Source organism: Toxotes jaculatrix, chromosome 13 (assembly GCF_017976425.1).
Source record: "Toxotes jaculatrix isolate fToxJac2 chromosome 13, fToxJac2.pri, whole genome shotgun sequence".
Classification (NCBI taxonomy): domain Eukaryota; kingdom Metazoa; phylum Chordata; class Actinopteri; family Toxotidae; genus Toxotes; species Toxotes jaculatrix.
In genome coordinates, this window is record NC_054406.1 from 2,806,450 (window position 1) to 2,826,696 (window position 20,247).

General features: G+C 42.2%; 1 protein-coding gene across 1 annotated transcript; it reads left to right on the forward strand.

Moving 5' to 3' along the window:
- The first annotated feature begins 9 nt into the window (after positions 1–9).
- Positions 10–8,439, forward strand: LOC121191977 (tubulin beta chain-like). The gene is made up of 5 exons (XM_041053498.1): positions 10–149; positions 4,074–4,182; positions 4,860–4,970; positions 5,252–5,496; positions 5,642–8,439. Exons 1-5 carry the CDS (start codon positions 93–95, stop codon positions 6,452–6,454), a joined length of 1,335 nt encoding a protein of 444 aa, XP_040909432.1. The 5' UTR covers positions 10–92; the 3' UTR covers positions 6,455–8,439.
- The last annotated feature ends 11,808 nt before the right edge of the window (positions 8,440–20,247 follow it).

Sequence of the window (20,247 nt, forward strand, 5' to 3'; positions counted from 1 at the left end):
GACCGTCTGTCAGTCCGTCTGTGGCCGGTCAGTAGGTCAGCAGCTCCGTGTCACCTGCAGCACTTCACCTCCACCAACAACCAACAGCCGCCATGAGGGAGATCGTTCACATCCAGGCCGGCCAGTGCGGGAACCAGATTGGTGCAAAAGTAAGAAGGAGTTGAGATGAACTTCTTTTTATTGTTATTTAACACTTACTAGTTTTATTTATTGTTTGTCTTAAAACTTTTTATTTTTTTTTATTTTTGTGTTTTAATAGTTTCAGAAAAAATGCATTGAATCACAAATAGAAAATAACTTTGTCAAAGGTATAATGAACCGGAAACCTTTAATTTATTTGTTTATTAATTTATTTATTTATTTGGAAATTCACTACAATGCTACTCTAAATTAGAGATCATATGAACAGGTCTTAATGGGTTTACAGTTAGTTTTTCAATCCATACTAGAACCAAAATTAATTTGTTTTCAGTGCCAGCTGCTTTTATCCAAAGGATACTGTGAAAAAGTTACACTCAGTCAAAATAGAAGAAAATCTCACTTGATCCTGCTGTAACAATGGATAAGAAAAAGCTCTAAGTACTATGAGATTGATACAAAATGCCAGACAGAAACAATAAATCACTGCTGAAATATATTAGTAATGTGATGGATCATAAAAATACAACAAAGAGATCTACCCACATATACTAGTATCCCTACAAACAAGTTTAACAAGTTTGTAGTTTTGTGTGAAGTTTTGATAAAAGCACTATAATGGAATACTGTAATGGCTGTATTTCTGGGATATAAAAGGACAATAACTAATTTCTGCTAAACAGGAATCTTCTCATAACGTCCCTGCTTATGAATAGAGTATAAAAAAAATCATAGTTGCAACTGTTGCCAATACTAAAGTCATTGATCCATGATTAATGAAGCTGGCCAGACTGCAGGGCCAGCTGCTGTCTTGGCCGCCTGGTGAGCTGGACTCTTTGTCACTGAGAAAAGAGCGAGAACAAGAGAAGTGGGAGGAAAGAAAGAAAGGGGAGATGTGCTGAGGCAGAGGAGAGGAACTCAGCTGGAGGGGGCGAAGGGTGGGAAGATAACAAGTGGCTCAGTGTCTGCTCTGAAAGCACAGATGAGGTCATTTAAATAGCTGCTTTTCCAGTCAGTGTATCACATGCACACGCCCTGGGCCCCCCGGACCATCAGAGACCCTGAAAACCCTGTTTACACATGATTTCTGATTCTCAAATGTGAATATTTGATGGGTTTTGTTTTGTCATATATGATTATTTTATTTCTTTGAAATATTGATTTTGAGCTGTTGGTTGCACAGAAAAGTTTCAAGCTGTTACTTTAAGCTCCAGGAAATTTTGATAGGCATTTCACTTTTTTTTGCCATTTCATACATTAAATCATTAATTGATCAATCAAGAAAGATTTTTTAATTAAAAGATTGTGAAATTAATCATTGCTTGGAGCCCAGCAATCAATCAATGAATTGGTTGGATTGATAACCTGTGTTAATCAAATACAGAAGAAAACACTGGTTTATATGTTAATATAGCAGATGATCATTTTTATTTAATTTTTGAAGTTATGTTCATATATATTTGGGCCACTACAAAGTCATCCAGCTGAATTGCTCTGGGAGGGGGCCGGCCATCAACAGGCGTGGCAACAGCATATGGGGCGACTCAGGCTGCACTACTCAATGGCCCTGATCAGTGAAGATAAGTGTATTTACAGAGGACTTAGCGAGGCTGAGGTCATCCTCAATTCACAACGGATTAACTCTGCCTGAATTCACTTACCCAGTCCGGTTCCAGCCAAAATCTGCTCCTTCTGTTGCTGAATAAATTCTTATAGAAATGATTCAGTGAAAAATTATATTACAGAGAGTTTTCAGCTATAATAAACATACTTTTTTTAAATGCATTTGGCTTCAGAAATGTATTGTTAGATGTTTTAGTTGTACCCATTTGAGATCATCAATCATCCAGATTGCCTGCATGAAATTTATACATTTTGAAAATTTTCTCCTTGTTCAGTGTTGGTTATAATTTCTGTCCCTTCCCCAGTTAAATGTTGTAGGTCACGTTTTTTTTTTCCCCCCCAAAATGGCTTCACTTAAATCAACAACTTGTTTCTATGGTGATCACAGGGACATTCAGGGACAGCCAAAGATGGTGAGGTGACAGTAGTCAAGATTAAAAAAAAAATGAGATTCTCTCTCTCTTTCTCTCTCTCTCTCTCACACACACACACACACATAAGTACACACACGTGCCAACCTCCCTCTTTCTCTGAAACACACACACTCGTGTAGTCCCTGGCACAGATTAGGGCCAGTTGACTGAGCTGGTGTGACAGCCTGTGCTCTTGTCTTAACTAAGTTTGGCGTTAATGTCTCAGCCTGTAGAAACGAGGCCGGCTGAATCCTCTGAGAACACCCTGCTCTTACTGACCCTCAGACTTCAAATGGAACATGGAGTTTTCAGGGAGTCTGCAGGTCGTGAAAAGCCCTAAAAGCTCATTGACTCATGATTGAAGTGAAGTGTCCACTTTAGCAAAAACTTAAATTTATAAATGAATTATCTATTATTTAACTGCTTATTTCTGGGCCTGGACAGAGACACAGCCATGCCATTTTTTAGTCATTCTGAGTGTTTTTGTATGTAGTCGTCTTGAGTATGTTTGTGGGACTTTTGCATCTCTTTTGGACAGTTTTAGTCTTTGTAGTCTTTGACATGAGCTCTGTGACTTTCAAATGAGAAGTATTCTCTCCTCCGATAAAGCTACATAAAGAAGGACTTTTATCTTAGAACACAGCGAAATTCACAAAGTCACGTTGAAGATCAAACATCATGTGACCTTTAATTGAGAAACCAGATTAGCATTATATTTCTGATGTTGTTTAAAAATACTTTTCTGCTCACGTGAAGCAACACGTTGAAACTTAAATGTAAAATACGATGATTCGTGGGTCACTCAGACCTTCCTGAGGTTTTCCAGGTGCAAAGTGAAACTTGCTTTCAGATGGTTGTGTTCTAGTGTACTGCATAGTGACTAAGGCCAGAAAAGGTGTGGGGTTTTGTGACTGGTGGTTGGACTGACAGACATATCAATATCCTGTTTCAAAACCTATTTTATACCAAATGATTAATCCGTTCAATGAGGAAGGATCACCAGATTAACCCATAATGAAAAGAGCTGGTAGCTGTAGCAGTATGCCGTTCTTTGCTTATTTTGTGACACATTTTTCATTGCTTCCTCCTTTTGTTGTTTTGTCCTGGTCTCAACCCTTTGAAATTCTCTTGGTTGTGTTTCTTCCTTTAGCGGAGGATTTATATAAAATGGGAGTTGTTTCTGTGCTGTTTTTGGCTCCTCGTCCACCCTCCGGCTGTGCCGTGGACCAAAGCGACTGTCCCCTCTAATTTCAAACAGCCTCTTAGGTCAGAAAGGACAAGTCTGAGTTGTGACAGGCCGCTTCATTTCAACACACATGCTCCACATGATACGATGTGTATGAAGCCATGAAATCCATCGTGTAATGATGATGATTGGAGAGTAATGATAAGGAGACTGCAGTCCATCGCAGGGTGACTGTTTATCACAGAGAAAACTTCTTTCACTATCTTCAAAGAAAGGCAGCAGACGTGTTGCGGCGCCTGCTGTTTTTAGGTGATCTTGTGACTGGTAAAGGTAATCACATGTCTGTGTGTTCTTAGGAAGCACAGAGGACAGAGGAGCGATTGTGAGCCGTGTTCTGTTTTTTCCCAGAGCAAATTGGCTGGCAGTTATGGCCTTAATAAGCACAAACACACCTCTTTCTAAGGCATGTTTGCAGAGCTGTGACTGAACAACCTCACTGAATACACAACATTTTGTAAAGCAGTAAAGTATTTTGCATCACTTACTGTAGGTTACACAAAGCAAATTTAGCGTCTAACAACTTGACATTGATCTCTGTGTGACTATGTTTCGCGTGACTTGAATTCACACAGCTGTTAATATCAGCATCACCTTCATTAACATACACAGCTTCATAACTTACGGTGCACTGTCCTGTGTGTTCCTTTGTTTAGTTCTGGGAGGTGATCAGTGACGAGCACGGTATCGACCCAACAGGAACCTACCATGGAGACAGCGACTTACAGCTGGACAGGATCAGTGTGTATTACAACGAAGCCACTGGTAAGTACACCCGGACGCATACTGAAGTCGGTATGACTGCTCCACATATAGCACAATGCACTGTGTTATTACCGTGACAGTGCTGCTTTTACCTTTTTGCCAAATGTCCTTAGTGGCTGGCTTGAAACATGACAGAGAGATAATATTACTGAAACTGAGTCGGATTCGACCCAGCAAAAGTTCAGACAATGAACTAGTGTGTTAAATGATCTGAAAAGATGCAGTGTGGTCTCTCAGTTCACAAAATGTTTGGGCATCAGCTTCATGTAGTTTTATAATGTCTGGCTCCATCTAGTGGTCGCTTAGGGTACTACATCACTACAGTAGAGCTTTTCAGTCCATTAACCTGAAGCACATACGTCCCCATTGCTGTTGGAAATAACCTTTAATTATTTCCAACAGTAACTGAATGAGACAGAATAATTTTAAAGTTTTCAGTGAAAGCAGCACAGTTCTGCCTCAAAAGACTGAGAGTCAGGGTTGTGACTGGAAAGCTGGTACTTTGACTGAACTGCAGTAACTGAGTGAGACGTTCACAAGGTTTTCTTTAATCTGATAAATTAAGAGACATTCAATCCAAAGTCCCAGTTGTTGTTTCATATGGTTTTACAGTTCCGCGCAGTGTTAATCTGATATGTTATGTTTATTTGTGCGTACCTCTGTCTATCTGTGTGCAGGCGGGAAGTATGTGCCCAGGGCCATCCTAGTTGACCTGGAACCAGGCACCATGGACTCAGTCCGCTCTGGACCTTTTGGGCAGATCTTCAGACCTGACAACTTTGTCTTTGGTAAGAACAAAACATGCTGGAGAGGAGTTTGTCTGTAACGTGGCCTTCTTTCTACATGAGGCGAGAGGCCGGAGTAGGACTCATAGCTCATGTGGAGCTTGTAAAGTTTAACATCTTCTGAGGAAACTTGGAATCCCAGCAGAATAACCCTGATAAAGGCCACAAGCCAAAACGTGTTGTATCATACGACATTTGCTATTCACTTTTCCAAACAGTCTTGTATGTGTACAACATTGATGTGGGAGTTCAGAAAGAAATGATGCTGGTTTTATTTTTCCCAGGTCAAAGTGGAGCAGGTAACAACTGGGCCAAAGGTCACTACACAGAGGGGGCAGAGCTGGTGGATTCAGTTCTGGATGTGGTGAGGAAAGAGGCTGAGAGCTGTGAGTGCCTGCAGGGTTTCCAGCTCACACACTCCCTGGGAGGAGGCACCGGCTCGGGCATGGGCACCCTGCTCATCAGCAAGATCAGAGAGGAGTACCCTGACCGCATCATGAATACCTTCAGTGTGGTGCCCTCTCCTAAGGTAATGAATTTATTGTCCCATTATGGAGGTCTCTTTACAGGTCATTTTTAAAGCAGTCTATTGAAGGGCACATTGCCTGCATGTATAAATACATGTTATCTGTGTCAGGCACAAGTACTGAAGTTCCTTCTCTCCCTGTCTTCAGGTATCAGACACAGTGGTTGAGCCGTACAATGCCACACTGTCGGTCCACCAGTTGGTAGAAAACACAGATGAGACCTACTGCATCGATAACGAAGCCCTTTATGACATTTGCTTCCGCACTCTCAAACTCACCACACCCACCTATGGCGACCTCAACCACCTGGTTTCAGCCACCATGAGTGGTGTAACCACCTGCCTGCGTTTCCCTGGCCAGCTTAACGCTGATCTGCGGAAACTGGCTGTCAACATGGTGCCCTTCCCTCGTCTCCACTTCTTCATGCCCGGCTTTGCTCCTCTGACCAGCCGAGGGAGTCAGCAGTACCGCGCCCTGACGGTCCCCGAGCTCACCCAGCAGGTGTTTGATGCCAAAAACATGATGGCGGCTTGTGACCCTCGCCACGGACGCTACCTGACGGTGGCCGCCGTGTTCCGCGGACGCATGTCCATGAAGGAGGTGGATGAACAGATGCTGAACGTCCAGAACAAGAACAGCAGCTACTTTGTGGAGTGGATCCCCAACAATGTGAAGACGGCTGTGTGCGACATCCCGCCACGCGGCCTCAAGATGGCCGTCACCTTCATTGGCAACAGCACAGCCATCCAGGAGCTGTTCAAACGCATCTCTGAGCAGTTCACTGCCATGTTCCGCCGCAAGGCCTTCCTCCACTGGTACACCGGCGAGGGCATGGACGAGATGGAGTTCACCGAGGCAGAGAGCAACATGAACGACCTGGTGTCCGAGTACCAGCAGTACCAGGACGCCACTGCCGAGGAGGAGGGAGAGTTCGAAGAAGAGGTGGAAGAGGACGCCTAAAGAAGAAACAAAATGATGAAAATGAGCTGAAGACAAAGAAGAAATCCATAACCAAAAAAAAAAAAAAATCTAAAAAAAAGAGAGAAAGGAAAAAATTTTGTGATATGAAATGATGATGGGCTGGTTAGAGAATCATGGGATCTGAGCTGATTAATGGAAGGACAGAAATGAAAGATGAACGTAGGCAGAGAAGAGAAAGAGTAGATGAGAAACGGGATGAAAATTATGTGACCAAATTAATGTGCCATGGTTTACAGTTTATTGTGACGCCATGAAGGCAAGCCTCCCAAAATCCTCTTACACCAAGACCTTGTCTTGTAGCAAACAATTACAAGGAAGAATTCAACAGAATAACCGTGGTGGCTTTATACTGTAAAGTTAATTCCATCATGAACGAATGTTGTATTGATTTAAATCAAATATTGCACTCAGTTTCCTTCACACTACACACAATCAAGCTTATTGTTTGGACATCACCTTCTGTATGAGAAACAGTGCTTTATGTTATTGTGGAAAATGAAATCTCTGTTTGCACAGTTAGCAATCCAATGCTGTTTTTTTTTTTTTTTTCGATTCCATGGTTAAAACATTTAAACTTGGGTGAAGTCAGTGTTAGTAGCTGTGACTTGGACTGTTTTGTGGAAACTAGGCCTATAACCTGAAAGTGAGATTCAGATATTATCAGTGTTAAATGCTTTTATCAGTGTTCATTTCTTTTGACACTTTTTTTCATCAGTGTTCAATATCAGACATGCATGTGAACTTGGACATTAGGTGATGCAGTTCTGTCAGTATTGTTTTTCCTCACTGAGATCTGTACTCTTGTTGATCAGTTGATCAGGACACATTTTTCCTGCTTTTGTCGCATCCTTTTCACGACTCTGGGAGAGATGAGAGAAAACATTCTGGTGGGATCCAGTCTTTTGCTTGTTTCCATTTTTGTCAAACACAAGACAGTATTCTTTTTAATTAAGGGCTGCAACTAGCAGTTATTATCCTTACTCATATCAGTGAATAGTTTTATCTAGAAACAGATATCACATACCAGTAATTCCAGATTCTGAAAGTTGTCAGTCTGTTTCGGTAAATTCCTGATTTTACTGAGATACATTTCCACAGTTTTAGTGCGACAGCAGCAGTAGCACGGTCTTTCTCAGACGCCAGCCAACGTCGTGAGGAGGATCACGCACTGCAGATGCCCAGAACCCGGGTCAGGTCATGGAAAGCATATTAGCCTTTTCCTAATCTGATTTCCATTCTCTGCTCTCTGGGTACCAGATGTCTTAGGCTCAAAAAGGCCTGAGCTCATCTTGATTAGAAGCATCTGTGCTTTTGCTGCATCAGAGCCATATTTTTTAAAATACATTTTATGGGCCCAGTGGTTATGGGACTTAGTCCAAACACAAAGACCATGAATGTGTTTGGATTCAAGTAAGGAAAATATGAGCAGCTACTATTGGAGACTGATTATATCACCTGCATCTCTTTTCTATTCAAAAACAACCAAGGTTGTTTTAAAAGTTTTAAAATCAAGTTCAAAATTTCATTTTTATCTCATAGCAGTGAAAATTTCCAGCAATTTTCTGCACATAAAACTCACTTAGTTCAGCCACTCAAATTCTGCCGCTTGTGTGTTTGATAATTTAATTATTAAGCCTTCATAAAACACGTTTCAAAAATAAAATGCCAGTGTGCATTTACTTTTGAAAGAAAAAGTAAAAACACTACTTTGCAGTTTTAGATTTAATCTTAAAAAATGTTTTATCCTCTGAAGAAGTGCACAATTTAACATCCTGGTGAATGTTTACACTCTGAGCCACTACAGTATCCATTCACATCACACAGGGGCCATTTGTGTTCGGTATATGAACTTCAGTCTTGTTGTCTTTGCTGTATGTCTCTGTGTGTCTCCCCTGTGTCCCCTGTGTCTCCTGTGCAGTTTCATTTGGGATTCCATTGACTGTGAAACTTTTGGGAGAAATAAAAAGGCATTTTAAGGAAAAAAAAATACACTTGTATTGTCAGTTATTATTAATGATCGGCTTTTAGTGTGTTTGCAAATGCTTTTCGCTGTGAGCTTCCAGGAAGCTGTTACACTTCTTAGGAAAACAACAAATGGAGTGAGAACGGCAGTGCGAAGGCAAACATCCAAAAACATTAGATAGCTTTTCCAGTGGGAAGTGATATTTGTTTGTTATACATTTGTTCACAAGTGTCAGAAAATAGTGGGAAACAGTCCATCATTGTCCCCCTGAGGGTACGGTGGCCGAGAAAGGCCACGCAAATGCAAACGTCGCAACACAAACGCAAAAGCCACAACACAAATTCAAAAGCTGCAACACAAATACAAAAGTCTCACAACGGAAGTTGTTACCTTCTGGATACGAAGTGGAACAGGAGGAGAAGTAAGTGAAACCTTCTTCGGATACTTACTAATACTTAAGCTAACTTCGCCGCAACGTTAGCTAACGTTGCGGCGAAGTTAGCTTCATAGTAGTTCAAAGTTAGAGTATTAGCATTGTTCATTTGTGACTCATATAATGACAGTAATAATTGTAAGTTTCTGAAGAAAGTTTCATTTACTTCTCCTCCTCTTTCACTTCGTAGCCAGAAAGCAAGTCGTGACTTAACCTCCCTTGTGAGGCTTTTGTATTTGTGTCATTTGCGACATTTGCGTTTCTGTGGCCTTTCTCGGCCACCGTAGGGTTTACTGCTACCGATGGAAATGAACTCCCAGCGCTGGAGGCCAATTCAAACCCGTGTAAAGGTGCACGGAGAGACTGACTGGATAGTCCATCCACTTTCCCTAATCTACTTCATCAAAGAGACAGGTGTGAGCTCAGCATCTCAGAGCTGATGGTAAAATAACTTTGGGATAACTGAACATCACAGACGACCTTCTGGGGGCGTGAAGCCGGAGGAGGATTCCCCCCTTCAAACCGCGATCTGGTTGTCACGTGGACGGATATCAGGCTGGGGAAGTCGTGCGTGTGAAATCGTGGCCTGAGGTTAAAACTGCAGAGCCGAGGCTTGTGGCTCCGGGCCATAATTGCCGGTTTTTACCGAGGCGTCCCGAGCACAGCCGATCTCGAATGCTCCACAAACCCGACATCAGCCGAAAGTCTTCAGCTGTGCCCGATCTGGCCCCATCGAAGTGTGTTGCTGTCGGACTCGGGGTGACGGGGAAAGGGGGAGAAAAGGTAATTTGCGGAGACCATCACCTCTGAGCCCCTCCCAGTCCAGTGATTGTCGGATCCGAGGCTTGAGAAAGGTAATTATACCATCATCCACTTCTAATTGTATATCAGTTGGTGTGTTTCCTCAGTATTTGGCTCCGGTAGGGATTCAGTGGGTTAAATTTTGCAGGTTTTTCCTTTGCTGTTTTGACTGTTTGCTCGTGTTGAGCGGTGCCATACGGCAGTGGAGGCTGACTGAGGGCGTGTAACCAACAGCAACGCAGCGGCGGCGTGCTGGGTGGCAGCAAGTGCGGGCATTTTCACACAACAATAAGACAATTAACGGTTTCCAGGCGTGTAACAGAGTTGTAAACTTTATGAATGTCCCGGGAAAAAACGGTTTTCATACAGAAATCCGAGCATTGCTCAGATGAGACATTGTTTAATAAGGCATTTATGATCCGAATGGCCTCCTTTTTCTATAAGTTTTGTATTAAAGATGCTGTAAATCCACTAATCTTTCTTCTGGAGACTGTTAAAATCAACACCGTGTTTACACGGGTGCTGATAATCGGATCAGAAAGTGGGTTTTAACGCTTGATTCAGTGATCATCCTGTGAATGCTGCTCAGCCTGTGGTGCATTATCATGTCCTGTGTGCGGGATGGGCCTATACCAGTGCATCAGGGGGGTGTTTTCTGCCCCATTCCCGTGGAAATGGTTACGCAATGTTCTGGCGCACATGAGAATATTAAATATTTGTCACACTCAGGAGCCATTTACGGTGCTGAATGAGTGCTAGTGGCGAAGTCATCTCAGACAGAGGAAACATCACATCACACGCCGTTTGTTCTGTAACAGATTTCCTCAAACTACACATCTGGTGATTTCTGTTTAATCTTCAGCTGAGACTGGACCGTGCAAACCGTCACCCAGCTGATGTCCGTGAATGAATTAAACAGCAGAGAGGGAATGCGTGCTTTATTCCTGGACATATAGAAATTATTCCATTATGCACAGACTCTGGCATTAGCTTAGAGTGTCTGACTGGTCTTCTTTCATTCTTCAATCACTCTCATCCTTCCCCTTCTCATTTCCTCCATCTTCCAGCCCCCATTCATGCCGGTCGTGACACACCCTTGGTTGCACCAGCAGCTGCTCCTGGTTTTATGGGCTGCATAAAGGGTGAGGAGGGGGAGAGAGGGGGGCTGGTGATGGAGGTGCACAAGAGAAAAGTGTAGGGGACAGGCAGTTCCAGAGAGGGGACCCACTTCATTATCTTTTAAAATAGAAATCACTACATTTTTTATGCTAAAAACAAGTAAATGGACACATGGCAGAACCTCTGCATTAGCATTTTGAACATCAGGACATCAAAACTCAGGTTAATGAAACTAGCAGTTAGCAGCAGTGGTAGAGAGAGCTCTTCAAGTAATTCCAGTAATAAAAGGAGAAATCATCATAACAACTGTGGGTGATGTGTGACAATAGAAGATATTAGAGCAGGTCCAGCCCAGTATATCATTCTGACTGACCCTAATAGGACTCAGTAAGAGGGACAGTTAAGGACAGAACAGAAAGAAGACAAGGCAGAACATGACAGAAGAAGTAAAGGTAAAAGAGACAGAGAGAAGCAGAAAGATGAGAGAGACAATGCTGTAACCAGAGGAGGATGGAGGCATGTTGCTCCCACCCTCCTGGCTTGTGTGGGAGAGGAGAGATAAGGGAGAGAAAAGGCTCCATCAGTAAGGATGGATGTCAGGCTGATGAGATCAGCCTAAAAGATGTAACCTCCACGCTGCTCACCACGGGGAGGCGGCTGGATGTGTCACACGCACTTCAGCAAATGCTTCGCCTCGTACAGTTCGATTGATCTAATTGGTCATAACAGGAGACAGGAGAGCAGTGACCCCGTTTAGAGTCGGACATGTAAAATGGGCATCGTGGCCTCAGCCAAAGGACAGCAGTTCCGTCTCTGTCTCAGGCTTCTTAGCTGCTGCTTTCATCCAGGACGCCTGTTTGAGAACTTCGCTCTGATTGCACTTCACTGAGTACATTTTTCATGTGTGTTTAAAGTGTACGTGCACGTGTGTGTCTTGTCGGCGACGTGCGGTACAGCAACCTTTCACTTTCTCTCCAGATGCATAGTTCTCTCTGCCACTGAATCAAACCTGTGATTTATGTCTTTGCAGCAGACTGACACGAGCATTCGCACATGCAATAAGCTAATAGCTCTGTAGAACATTAAAGCGAGGTGATTCAAACCTGCTTCACATCAGCAGCTATTAGAAAATGTGCAATGATTACTTCATCTTTTTTTTTTTTCAAAATAAATTTTTCATATGTGGCCTTAATCGTCTTCTGTAGTTCAGCTAAAGGACTAAGTGCCTCTTGAGCAGGTTTTCTGCCCACTTTAATGCTGAGGTGTCATTTTGAAGTGACTTTGTGTCTGTTGATGTGCAGAGGGAAAGATGGGCTTTGTTCTTTTTTTTTTTTTTTTTTAAATAGCACTCTAATCCCTCCTCTGAAGAAGCTGGCAGAAATTCAGTGGCTCTTTATTGTTCTCTCTCTCTCTGAAGACAGGGATTTGCTCTTTTCCATAATGCTGCACTGGATATAAACAGGAAAATAACTCGTACTTCCCAGTTTGGTGCAGAACTCTGAAGACTGCTTTATATTTTCAAACTTTTGAAAGTCTGAAATCTCTGATATACCACATATTAAACAGGAGCTGATCTCATTTGAGTAAAACAAATCAGCATGGTAAACATGTTTGTCTCTTCTGTGTTGTTCAGATTTACCTGGAAGGTTCAGTAAGTTTACACATGTAAAGATTATTTCAGTCACTGATTTGGTCCATGACTTGTGGTGCAGTTTTCCCCCTAAATTGCTGAACAGGCTTGTTGAAGTCTGAAGTGTCAGCCATCCCATTAGGGCCACTGCTGTTGAGTCTGCGGTGAGGTGTTAGAAACAACTGGACCGCTTGTCGTTGTCCAGTGTTGAGACCGTGGAGTTGTGCTGTAGATGAATGCAGGTCGTGTCGGTGACAGATTTAATGTGAATGCAGAATCTGAAATGATTTCCCACACTGTCAGATTGTTTTCAGTCAGTCTAATACAATACTCACACGTCTTCATGTACAGTGGAAGGGTTAGTGGCAGGCTAATCTTTATTCATGTGGCATGTTTCTTTCTGTCTCTCTGTCCATCTAATTATCCCGACCTTAATAAATCTGTGCTACTACTGCTTAGTCTAATCCAGTGCAGCAGTGGTAAAAGATCAGAGTCTCACCGTGCCAACTGGCTCCTGTCCATGCCGTTGTCCCAGAGGGATGACCAACACACACTCTTGGATGTAAATCTTTCATGCTCTTCCTCGTGCTCTCGGGTGTACCCTGTCTTCCTTTGTTGGGTCTCTTTTCTTTGACTTCTTTTCTTCTTTCCTTCCCTCTCTCCTTTCTTAATGGTTTGTGGTCATGTGTCATGAGTGGAGAGGTGATTGACTCCTCACGCCACAGGAGACACGGCTGCTCTTCAGCTCAATGTCATGTCTTTTCCCAGCGCTCGCCTCTCGCTGTCTTGAAGACACTTTATCTATAAAACTGGGCCTAACAGTATATTTTGCTTTGCAGCAGCATTATTGATTCTCTTGTCAAGGAGTTTTGGCCGTGTACTCCCTCAGGTACTTGAAGAGCTAATTTGCGAAATACTATTTAGTGCAGCACGGTGGTGCAGAGCAGGAGGGGGGAGATTTCTTCTCAACTCTCTCAACTCAACCCAAATTAGCAATAAATATTTACAACAAGTAAGTTAACCTCATTTTTAAGAAAAAAACAAATGTCAAATAAAATTATCTTCTTTTGGTTCTGGATATATCTCTTGATTTGAGCCTTTGGAAACATAATCATGCTATAAAAGCTTTTTAAATAGTCATGTATTGTGTGTGGGTTTCCTTTTTACAGAGAACGACTATTCAAGATGAAAGTAATCAGCGCCGCAGTGCTTAGCGCCCTGTTCTGCACTGGTAAGCACAAACATTATCAGTCACTCGGGAGCAGGTCGGGTAAATGAAGGGCTGAAACAGACTTCCTGTGAAACCACATTTTTTTTTATCTGAATGATGAACATAGATGCTGTCAAAACCACACCAAAGAAACAAAATCATTTTGTGATCTATTTAATTTGCTTTCTTTCCTTTTCTTATAGAGGAGTCAGATCGTAGTTACATGCGGCCTATTTTTAGCTTTCATTGTGTGAGACATTTACATTTCAAACGCCTTTGTACTTTTGGGGGAAGTTGTGTGGTTTTTCACTTAGAACAAAGGAAGTCTGAATTATTTTGAGATCTTTATTTAAATCAGCAGACAACTAAGAAAAGATGTATTTTAAAATAAACTCCTCTCTGTCTTTTCTTTCACAGTTGTGTCGGCATCTTTGAAAGGTAAAATCACATGCTTGTTTGGATTGGAATGCATGACTAGAAATGTAGTGATAGTGTAATTTCACTAGTCTACTTTAATTTAACTTATATAGTGCCAAATCATAACAGACATTATATTAAGGCACTTAACAGACTAAATCAAGCCCAGGTTCAAACCAGGGCAGAGACAGAAAATGGGAAATTGAAGCCTGTCTGTCATATGGAATGAAATGTCCTGATTGTTTGTACCAGTCAAAGAGGAACACAGGACAGCGTTCTTTGGGGAGGACGTTCACATCGACGTCCCGCATGGGAAGGTCGGAGAGGTTGTCTTTGAGCCTAGGACCAATAAAACCTCTGAGGTGGTTCTGATGCGAGCCGGCGAGGTGGTGAACAGTCGGAGCCGTCTCAACTCTCTGGGCCACCTGGTGCTGGAGGACGTACAGGAGGAAGACGAGGGCGTGTACGTCATCAAGAACAGCAACAACAGCAGCACAGTCAAGAAGCTCATCCTTGATGTCAAGGGTAAGGTGTCTGCTGCCCTCTTTTCCAGAGGTGGGGAAGAGTGTGAGGAAGTTGAAGAGAGGCCTTAATCTCTGTTATGGAGAATATAGGAACATAATGCTAGTCAGTTAGCTAGCTTGGTTCCTTATCAACAGTATGAAAACTACTTAGCTAAGCCACAACCCAACTGCCACAAAGATCCTCTGTTACCTTTGTTTCCTCTCGTTTTGTTGGTCAGACTGTGCTTTGGAGCAAGTGGTGAAGTATGGAGATACCTACTACATCCATCTCAACGACGTCAAAGGCCCCATCACCCTGGAGTTCAGGTATGGTCAGCAAAAGAAAAACAGAGAAAAACATCTTTAATATATATTCAACAGGAAGTCATGTTTATTACAGATTATTTAGCTGTTTTGACCTAAATTTAAAAGCCAGCTTCAGTTAGATGCCTTATGAGCATTACATCTTTTGCATTGCTTCTCCATTATGTAACACTGTTAATCTGTTAAATAAGCTATAAAAAATTAAACCCCTGGCCACACCCACATCTGCGATTACTGTTAGGGTTGAGCAAGATTTAGACTGATAGCTGATTGCTTCAGTTTGGGTAACATCTATTCTCTTCTGTTATATTCTCTTTTATACTTTTTTTTTTTTTTACCATGGTAAGGCCCAGTCTGATCCAGGTTAATCAAACGGAGATACATCAAACCACAGAGCCTCCGCCCGTGGTGCTGTACAATCAGACAGCGGTGCTGGCAGAGGAATACGTGGGACGCCTCAGTGTGTCGGAGCAGCGGGTGACGCTGCACTCGGTCAGGATGAAGGACGAGGGGAGCTTTACGGTGCTGGACCACGAGGGCAAAGTGAGGAGGAGGAACTGCCTGAATGTCAGAGGTGAGGAGTGATCCGTGCTCTGCTGCATCCTGTCAGGTTTAATTGACTAATCAGTCAGTCCCATGTGCATGTCGTTATTCTTTACATGCTAGTGTTACTGTATGTGCTTTTGAGTGTGTGTTGGTTGTCCATACCTTTGTTGGGCTTTTTGTCTTTCTCACACATTTTCATCTAGGCCTGGAGTCACTGCATTATCTCTTTCTTGATTGCATTGCCTTTAATAATCCTTAATGACCACATCTCAGAAGAGGTCATCAGTCTTTATTTAATGTGTGCAAAATGAGCTTAAACCTCAGGGATGCTGAGCTGCTGCCGCAGCAGTAACACATTTACTTTAATGAAGGTTATGGGACACAATATTACATCTAAAGACTGAGATACAATGGCTTCCGTATGCAAAACAAGACGAGGTCAAAAAAGCCATTAGCCATTTGATATGCACTGCCCACTCATTTTCTAGACTGAGAGATCAGGCTCCCAGAAGAAGGAAAGGAAGCCTGGGATGTCTCAATGTCTAAATACATCATATACTCTGTGTTCCTCCACAGAGCACCAGAACTTCATGCACCTGCCCTATGGAGGAAACCTGAGGATGAAACTCTACCTGCACCACTCCAACCTTAACATCGTCTACAGGCCCAAATCGGACAATCAGGACCGTGTCATCCTGGAGCAGGGGGTTCTGGTGACACAGCTGGACCCTCTGCTGGAGGGCAGGCTGACTGTGGAGAGGTCAGAGCTCATCATGAAGAAGGTCCACGTGGCTGACACGGGTGTCTTCAAAGTGACAGACCTGTATGGGTTTCCTGTGGCCCATGTCTACATAGAGGTAGATGGTAAGAGAAAAGACACATATAAGTGATGGACATGATGTGTTTAGCTCTGTTCTTGCTTTGCTGTGAGCTAACAGGCGTAACAAAGACATAACCAGCTTTGGTTTTTCAAATGAACAAAAATAAACCGTGGTTTCTTGTGTAAAGTGCCTCTAATGAGCAGACTGTGCTTTTTGAAAGGGTTTACATCAGTGGCATGATCTGCCGCTAGTCAGAGTAATGCAAGTATAATTAAATATATATGCAAGGAGGCTGACGCACCCTGTGTGTTTTCATGCATGTAAAATTGGTGGAGTTTCCCTTTAAGAGGGCAGTTTACCCGTACTTACATAGAAAGTGATGGAGCATCTCCAACATTTCCTGTTTTATCAAGTGATTTGAACTTTTCACTTGATCTTTTTGTGTTTATTGATGTTTAATATTCATAACTTCCTCTATGGGGTTCACTATTTTGCCAAAGGACACTTCAAACGCAGGGTGGAGGGGATTAAACCACCCACCCTGAAATTAGTGGCGAGTCAGTATATCTCTTCACAGAAGGCTTATTATTTCTCTGTATCTCTCAGCCTATAAGCTGCCTCCCCTGACTGTGGCCGTCCTCGCCATGCTGAGCCTGATCGCCTTCATGCTGCTGGTGTGCCTGCTGTCCTGTCTCTACAAAGTGCATAAGAGGAACGAAAAGAACAAGAAGCTGATGCTCATCGCTCAGCAGTCTGGCAAGGGAGATGGCGAGGCTTTTAGACAGGTAACACCCACCTAATGCATTACCATCATTCTGCATTTCACTGTGATGGAGGAATATTGCTGGGCCACTGCAGTGGGAATAAGACAATGCTCTGCTGCAGTGGGCTTGTAGGGCGAATTAGTGCTCGAGGTGTGTGTGTGTGTGTGTGTTGGCTATGAAGGGATTAAAAGGTAGAGCAGGGTTCTGTTCCTGCAGTGGGAGTCAGGATGGTCAGCTGGCCGACCTCCACCCCCACAGTGCTGGACCTGGCACACATGGTCACAGCCAAAATAAAGACACCAACATGGCCGAGGACAGCTCGTGGAACCATAATATTTCTTGCCTTGCTTTCTGAGTCTCTTTTCAGAAAGTCTGTCACTGTTTGTGAACTTGTCACCATTAGAAGCTACTGTCAAAGAGCTAAACATTTTTACAGACAATCACAAGATTTTGGCACCAGGTATTTAATGTACCGGATCCTGAAATTACATCGAGTCTCCACAGGGAACTCATGATTAGTCGACAAATGAAAATGCTTTTTGTCCGTTTTTGTAATACAAATCCATACTTCAGCTGTTTGACCCCTGAATATTTTCAGAGTATAGAGCACCCTGTGTTGTCACACAAAGATGTGAACTGTGAGAGCTCTCAACGACTGTGCTGAGCCCACAGGAACAAAATAAAAACCACTGATTGATCCATATTTAAAGTCTGTCCTCTCCCTCGGTTCACCTGCTCGATACTGGCTGGTTAACTGACTGATTGGATGATTTAGAAGAGTTGACAGTTTACCCCTCTGTCAACAAAACCATCTATCAAACATCCCCAGTCGGGGATTTGTTAACCAACTGGATTTATGGACCAATTAAAAACCCATTACAAACAGATGACTCACCTATAGAAAGCAAAACATAAGGCTAAGAAATTGATTGCTCTACCGAGGGATAGACGTTCAATACAAGACATATGTCCAGATCAATTGTGAGAGTTTCACGAAAAACCTCAGGTTCGGAATAAATTAAATAAAAGTTAATTTAACATTTTGCTGTAATTAAAATGTTGGACTTTTTCCTACCAGTGGTTATTTTAGACGTCTGTAATCTGAAACTCATTTAAACAAGCTAAATTATCTTTATAGGATTTTTGTAAAACAGAGAGAATTGATTTCCCAAGCTGATGATTGACTACATCACTGGCAGTTAACCCTTTCTTCCCCAACCAGCATCCCCTCTAAATGATCTTTTCATCTGAATGAATTTATGAGCCAATTAAAAACCCACTGCAGGCAGATGACTCACTGTACACAGCCCGAAAGCTGCAGACTGATAGCTTTGCCGAAACTATAAGAGAAAAGATGTTTAGACAATATGTCATGTCACTAACTTGTAACTGTAAATCTCCATTTGAGCTCGACTCTACGGTCAATGGAGCCTGATGCTGATCATTTTACATTATAGTTACTTATGATTACTTATTCCTTACTCTCAGAGTTGTGGTTTCCAGCGTGCATCGTGCTGTGGATGGGAAATTCTTGTTAATACACTGGAATTGCAAAACAAAGACAAGAACGACTTGGATTTTTAAATATTGGTACCTCACACAACACAATGGCCAAATTTAACAAAGGCTTAGAGAAACATCTTCATCTTATATATGGTACAGACTGTGTGCAGGTATACTAATAATTACTTATTATTATTACTTATCTTGTACAGTAAAGTATCTGTGTGTTTTGTATGTCTTTATGATGTGCATCTTGGTTCAGTTTCACAACTGTTGAGTGAAAATGCTGCTGTGGGAATGAGGCCTTTATGCTTACTGGATGTCTCTGATTGGCGGCCCAGCTAACGCTGTTGCCTGTGCGTTACGTTTCTCCCTCTTACGTTAAGGAGCCTCAAACGGAGCCTCTTCTTGGTGAGAGAATTATTGTGTTCTGGCTTCTTTTCTCCTGCTCTTCCTTCTTAATATTGGTGTTTAGAGAAATGTGCTGCTTTTGTGGCAAATAAGTTCCTTGATCAACTTGCTGTTTCGCGACCAGATTATTGGTGACAGTTTCAGAAAGGTGTGCTCAGGATTTTCCAAACTGTGGTTCTTTTGAGATGATACAAAACCATTAAAGATACTGAGCACCAGCACACTGAATAAACTCTGGCCCTTGAGGAGAAACTGCTGCCAATCCTAATGAACAAACAGAAGTAGATCAAAGACCTAATTTGACAAAAAGTCAATGAATTACCTTAAGTGAATCTGGCACCACGACTTGGGACAAACTGTCTTTGTAATCCATGCAGACTTTTCAGTGTTCATGAGACTGAGCTTCCTTTTTTATGTAGAATAAAAGATTATACAGTATTTTAGTGTTAAGTGGCAGAAGGTCAGATTCAGATTCAGTTCTTTCAGAATTCAAGTCTTTTGTAATAAATAACGTTACTGTATTCCACTTTAAAACTGAGATTAAAAATGTTGTGTTGTTAAACACAACATATAAAGGTTTATTTCCATATTCTGAAACCATGTGCTGCACTTTGAAAGTGATGGGCAGTGTTTAGCTTTTGTTATTAATGGACTCAGACATTCAAAAACACTGTACTGCAACATTTTGGGAAATATGCTTGTTTGCTTTCTTACTGGTGTTTGGATGTAAAGGTGAATGATCAGTGTTTAAGCTGAAGGTGAAGAGCATTAGAGGCCATTTTATAACTGTTTTGGTTTGATTTGATTTGATTTGAAGCTCGGTCGAGTGTGTGAACTGTCTTCCAGGATTAAAGATACAGTTTTGACCCAGGTCGGGGTGCAAACTGAAAAAATGTCCATTTTAACAAGTCATTTAATCCAGTATTTACTCTCAGTGGCTCATGTTTGTTAAAACAAGTGAAAATCTCAGCTGCTTCTGCTTGACTACATTCCATTAAGAGAGAGGAGGTCAGGTCTTTCACTTGCTTTAAGAAAATTCGATTTTAAACTTCAGTAAAGAGACTAAATGACCTGTTGAGATGGTTTATATCTCTTCAGTATTGCTGTGTGTAACTTCAGTGATTATATCTGAGAAAGTCACACTAATGCGCGGCTCTTTCTGTCCAACATTAGCGAAATATTAGTGCCACTCATTTTCTCTACTCTCTGTATCTTTGTGACTTTCTCACTCTTCTTATTTCTCTCTCTCTCTCTCTTTCTGTTCTTTCCTTCACTGCTGATAAACAACTTGGACCGAGCTCTGCAGTTACTCATAAACACTACGGTT